Source organism: Rana temporaria, chromosome 1 (genome assembly GCF_905171775.1).
Source record: "Rana temporaria chromosome 1, aRanTem1.1, whole genome shotgun sequence".
NCBI classification, from domain to species: Eukaryota; Metazoa; Chordata; class Amphibia; order Anura; family Ranidae; genus Rana; species Rana temporaria.
Genome location: NC_053489.1, coordinates 532,898,095 through 532,904,094, shown reverse-complemented (window position 1 = coordinate 532,904,094; position 6,000 = coordinate 532,898,095). Strand labels below are relative to the sequence as shown.

Here is a 6,000-nt window from a genome sequence, read left to right as displayed (position 1 = left end):
GTGTCGCATGGTTTTCTTTGTTCGATGTATTCGTTCATGGTGGATTCCAGCAAGTAGGCATATTTTCCTTTGGACTTCCGTACCCGGGCTACTCCCTCTGCTGTGGTCTTCACAAATACAGATGGCTCAGCACTTTTCATATAGGTCCACATTTTATCAAACACAGCAATTTTTGACCTCTGCAAGAAAATATAAACCAAATTACAAGCTATTGGCTAAGATGTCATACAATTATAATTATCTTGGCCTTTATTTGCGCTTAATTTTCAATATTTACTATGCACATGTGATGCTCAAAGAGATGCTTGTTACTGTGATAGTGTACCTGTGGCTTATTTGTTATAAAAAATAAATAAATATTGGACTGTGTGGAACACACAGAGGGAGGCTCCAAACAGATTTTTCTGCAATGAAAGAATGCTAAAGAGACTATTTCCACCTCCTCTATATTCATGTTGCACTTCATGACAATATCTACGAGTAAAAAATACGGAGCCATCATGGCTTTTTATCTTCTTTATTGCTGTTTCAATCCAAGGTTAAAAACAATTCAGCGGGTTGGAAGTCCGCTCCTGAAATGATGATGTGTGAATTATGAAATATGCTGTCTCTGCTTTTGCTGATCTGGCAGGCCACCCAAATCTGACACTATTTTCTTTCTACAAAGTCTAAACTAGTTCCTTCCTCGACTCCTATTCCTTTTGAAAATAACTGTGCCGCCTTATGCCCAATCTATCTACTGCTTATTTCATGCTGGTTTCTCCCCCTGAAAACTACACTGCTTCATTCAAAACTGAATGGTAGCACAACCTGAATGGAATTTGGTCCCAGAACAGAGAGAATTTATCTTCTTCTTTACACACAAATTATCCATCTCATCATGACTGCAGGAATCTGGTTATATGATACTCTTGAGGTGGTATAGGGTCCCAAAAGGGTTACAATGTATAATTCTCAATATGGACTCCAATTGTTGGAGAGGCACACTACTCAAAATTTTCTGGTTGTGTCCACAGATTCACCCCTTCTCGCAGGGTAACTGTGCCCTAATACAAGAACTCACAGGCCTCACTCTCAAACAAGATCCAGCTGCATGCTTACTACAGCTCAGCTTATTGTCTACGAGCAAATATCCCCACTCTTTGGTGAGGCACCTCAATAATGCAGTCAGGGAGCGCATTCCAGCATGGTAGAAATCCCCACTTCCACCCACAATTGGGAATGGATTGGTTAAGAGAATGATCTTATGCATATGGAAGACCTCATGGCCATAGGCAAGAAGCCTGTTTTCGTAAGACATGGTTTTACTGGGCACAATTTAAGTACTCCGAGAGATATCAGAATCTCCTGTCAGACGCCTTAATCTGTATCCCTGTCCCCTTAGGGATGATGCATTTCCTATCAACAGGTGCCTTCCCTTTTCTCTCCCCACCCTTCCAACCTCCCCTTCAACTACCTTCTCTCCCCCTACCCTTTTTTTCAATTTTTTCCTCTCCTACTAAGCTGTATTCTCAAGTCTATCACCTCCCTCCTAATTTTTTGAAAAAAATGCAGAACTTTTTCTGCAGGGCCTCTGCCTTACTCACCCCACAGGTGACTTATGGTTACTGTCATTCCTTTACATGTTGGATGAACCTAAGGATTTTTGATTAAGGCTTGGTTTCAGAAAAATCCACCGGACAATGAATACTTGCTCTGTATGTCAAATATCTTCACAAACGTTATCTATGATCTACAAATCCCTCTGTCTTTTAAAAAAGATTGCCTGACTGCAAATTGTTTATCTTGCCAAGTCTCAATAAATAAAAATAAAAATAAAAAAAAGAACATTCCAGCCAATGACTGCTTGGTATGAATTGAACATGCGTTTTCAAGACCTCAAATTATCCATGCTCTCAGGCAAACCTGCTCTTGTGTATTTCCTATTAGTAAAACAGATCTTTATAAATCATGATGGGACGGCACTGAATGGCACTGATGAGGTGTCACTAATAAGGAGGCACTATAAGTGGCACTGATATGCTGCACTGATGAGCACTGATAGGCAGCACTGATGGGCACTGATAAGTGGCACTGATGAACACTGATGTGTGGCATGGATAGGCAGCACTGATGGATACTGATTCGTGGAACTGATGGGAACCACTGATGGGGACTGACGGATGGCACTGATGAGCAGGCACTGATAGGCACTGAAAATTAGCACTGACTGACATCACTGATGGGCACTGCACTGCTGGACACTGACTGTCATCACTGCGGGCACTGACTGGAATCACTGCTGGGCACTGTTGGGGCTGCATTGATTATCAGGGCACTGATTTTCTGTGTAGATCTCCCCTGTGCGGAAATGCTGCCGATCGGCTCTCCTACTGACAGCGGTGGGGAGAGGAATGCTGATAACCGGCATTTCCTTGTTCACATGTGATCAGCTGTGATTGGACACAGCTGATCACACTGGTAAAGAGCCTAATCATCCGCTCTTTACCAAGATCGTGATGTGCCATGTCCCATGGACAGAGCATACCACCAATCACCACATATGACGTCATCCCAGAATTAGAGAGCTGCTGTGTGCCCATCATTTCACAATACAGTGGGCAGGAGGTAGTTAAGCTTTGACAATAAAACCTGGAAGCTGCTTGGTTACTATGTACAGCTGCACCAGATTATGTGTTAACCAGTGTTAGTAAATATCCCTCACTGTGTATCTATATTTCAGAATTATATTAGTAGCGTAAGTACTTAAGGTAGGCCTTAACTCGCAGCCCCCAATACAAATGGCTGTAAAATCATTGCAGAATAAAGTTTGTGCCCAAATAAAAAAAAGAAAAGAAAATACTTTGCTTGGTCAGTCTTTTAAAGGAAACCAGGAGGCCTGGATGACATCACTGTACCTTATCGCTGACTTGCAGGAGAACTGAGCATTTAAAACCCAATGAGAAAACATTCTAGCCCATTGCAGTAACACATTCTTACAGGAACCACCCAGTTAACCTGGGAAACATGGTGATGTTATCTGTACCTCATGAAGCTGGGCAGAGACTTTTTTTTTATACCAACTTTCTTTTATTTTTTTAAAGAAAATAAAGCCATTTGTAAGTTGTGAGTAAAATTGACCTTTCTTTTTTCATGAATGGTTCACTTTAAAGAACGGAAAACACTTGGTGGAATGAATTACAGTGGACCACATTTTTCCTTTATGAAAATGTTTCCTAAATTCCTTGTCGGCTACCCTTTTTACACCCACATCAGCAGGAAGGTTGGTTATAAAAAAGCTCAGCATTGTGAAGATAAGCCTTTATCAGGTTTAAATTTTAAGTGGTACAAATAATAGTATAGCAACAGTTAAACAGTCTTCCTGAACTACCCATTTTCTTCTCTGAAAGGAAATGAGCAATCTATAGGGTTGCTCTTGGTGTGTGTATAATCTTTCTCCAGTTCTCTGAATATGTCTTTGTAATGATGTCTGAATATACATCCTAGGACAGCATGGCTTCCTCTACACTCAGTGAGATGTGAATAAATGTGCCTCATTATTACCAGTATTTAAAGCAGAACTTCAGTTTAAGATACTTCCGCTCCTCCCTGGCAGGCCCATTGACTTCACAGGTTCTTCCTCTTCCCTTGTAGCAGTGGTGGGCTGGAATGGGGAGTGAATGGCCGGTTCTTACTCCTGCACTGAACAATGCACACATAATGACATGTGAGCAGCCTTCAGTTCAGTAGTAATCTGAACCCAAACTGAAATGATGGCGCAACTTCAATGGATGTGTCAATGACAGCTTGGACTTGGAAGTGGGCAAAATGATGCTGGTCATTAGGGGTGAGCCGAACATAGCGTTCGGTTCGCACCAGAACTTTCGAACGGACCGAACGTTCGCGCGAACATTTAGAACCCCATTAAAGTCTATGGGACTCGAACGTTGGAATTCAAAAGTGCTCATTTTAAAGCACAATATTCAAGTTATTCTTGGAAAACGTCGTTGAGAAACCGGGTCTTGCCCCAGGGAATATGTATCAATGGAAAAAAAACTTTTAAAAAATAGTTTTTTGTGGAGCAGCGATTTTAATGATGCAAGTGAAAAAAAAAAAAAAAATTCCTTTAAATATCGTACCTGCTGGGTGTCTATAGTAGTGGCACGTGTTTAGAAATGTCCCTGCACAACATGAGATTACTCTCAGAAAAAAATAATTTAATACTGTAATTTAATGTAATGTTTGGTCCCTGCAATATGGATAAAAATCATTGAAAAAAATAGCATGAGTTTACGCTGGCCGCTAGGGGCGTGTACGCTGATTTACGCCTATTAATATGTAAAGCAGCTAGATACGCCAATTCACGAACGTACGCCCGGCCGACACAGTACAGATACGCCGTTTACGTTAGGCTTTTCCCGGCGTAAAGTTACCCCTCCTATATGAGGCGTACATGAGGCATACCAATGTTAAGTATGGACGTCGTTCCCGCGTCAAATTTTGAAAATTTGACGTCGCTTGCGTAAGTCGTTCGCGAATAGGGCTGTGCGTCACTTACGTTCACGTCGAAAGCATTGGCTTCTTGCGGGTTAATTTGGAGCATGCGCACTGGGATACTTTCATGGACGGCGCATGCCCACATCTACCACATTTGAATTAGGCGGGCTTACGCCGGTCTATTTGCGCTACGCCGCCGCAACTTTGGTTTGAGAATACGGCACTTGCCTGTCAAAGTTGCGGAGGCGTAACGTAAATAGGATATGTTATGCCCGCACAAAGATACGCGCTTCTACGTGAATCCGGGCCACAGTGTATAAATATATGTACAACTCCTAGGATGTATATATATCCTCTACACACTGTAAATTTAACTAAACTGACTAGCCTGCCTGCTCTATCTATCTATCTATCTATCTATCTATCTATCTATCTATCTATCTATCTGGTAGAAAAGACACTGTGTCTCTCTCTATCTCTCTCTCTCTAACTGACTGACTGACTTCTTTTCTTTAACAACGCCGCAACACACTACACACGGCCGCCTTGCAGGCGGCCTTATATAGTGTGGGGCGTGTACTAAACCCCCTGAGCCATAATTGGCCAAAGCCACTCTGGCTTTGGCCAATTATGGTTCTTCGTTTTTTGTGCGCTGTGATTGGCCAAGCATGCAGGGTCATGGTGCATGCTTGACCAATCATCAGCGCGCAATGCCGCAGTGAATTATGGGCCATTGCGCGTCACTCGAATTTGACGCGAACGACCAATTTTGTTCGAAATTCGTCGAACGTACGAACAGACAATGTTCGAGTCGAACATACGTTCGCATCGAACACAAAGCTTATCCCTACTGGTCATCACTGAACCTAGAAGACTAGTGGCATCTAATGGCAGATATTACTGTTCGGGACAGCTATAGATCAGATTAGCATTGAAGCAAATGGTGCTTTTTTTATTTCTTCTTATTTTAACAAAAAAAAATAAGTTCTTCTTAAGGCACATAAGAGATATGATACTTTCATAATCTCATATGCAGGAGAAAAATAAATGTTTTATTTTAAACAAAACCTAAAGAAAACCAGGTGACATATTCTCTTATGTTAAATATATTAAATGAGATTGAAAGTAAAATTGATATAATAAATTGTCTTAATAGAATTAAAATGCATCATAAAATCATAGGACTTGAAAGAATTTATTAGTGGAATACTAGCAACATTAGATTACTCTTTATCTTAGAGTATAAGCTGATTTTTTTGTGCTGAAAATGCCCCCCTCGGCTTATACTCTAGTCACGTCAGTCTAGTCATGGGCACAGTGAGGCATGGGCACAGTGAGGCATGGGCACAGTGAGGCATGGACACAGTGAGGCATGCACATGGACACAGTGAGGCAACGTGAGGCACAGTGAGACATGCAGATGGACACCCTAGGCTTATACTCGAGTCAATATGTTTTCCCAGTTTTTGTGGTAAAATTAGGTGCCTCTGCTTATATTCGGATCGGCTTATACTCGAGTACATA

General features: G+C 41.6%; 1 protein-coding gene across 4 annotated transcripts in view; it reads right to left on the bottom strand.

The window, feature by feature from the left end:
* The window catches only part of GRIA2 (glutamate ionotropic receptor AMPA type subunit 2), a 225,209-nt gene that overhangs the window by 5,945 nt on the left and 213,264 nt on the right, over positions 1 to 6,000 (bottom strand). For all 4 annotated transcript variants that reach the window (XM_040332278.1, XM_040332251.1, XM_040332259.1 and 1 more), the window contains exon 13: positions 1 to 179. This exon is cut by the window's left edge and continues 69 nt beyond it. In XM_040332278.1, the coding sequence (XP_040188212.1) occupies positions 1 to 179 (179 nt within the window). The remainder of the gene's footprint in view (positions 180 to 6,000) is intronic.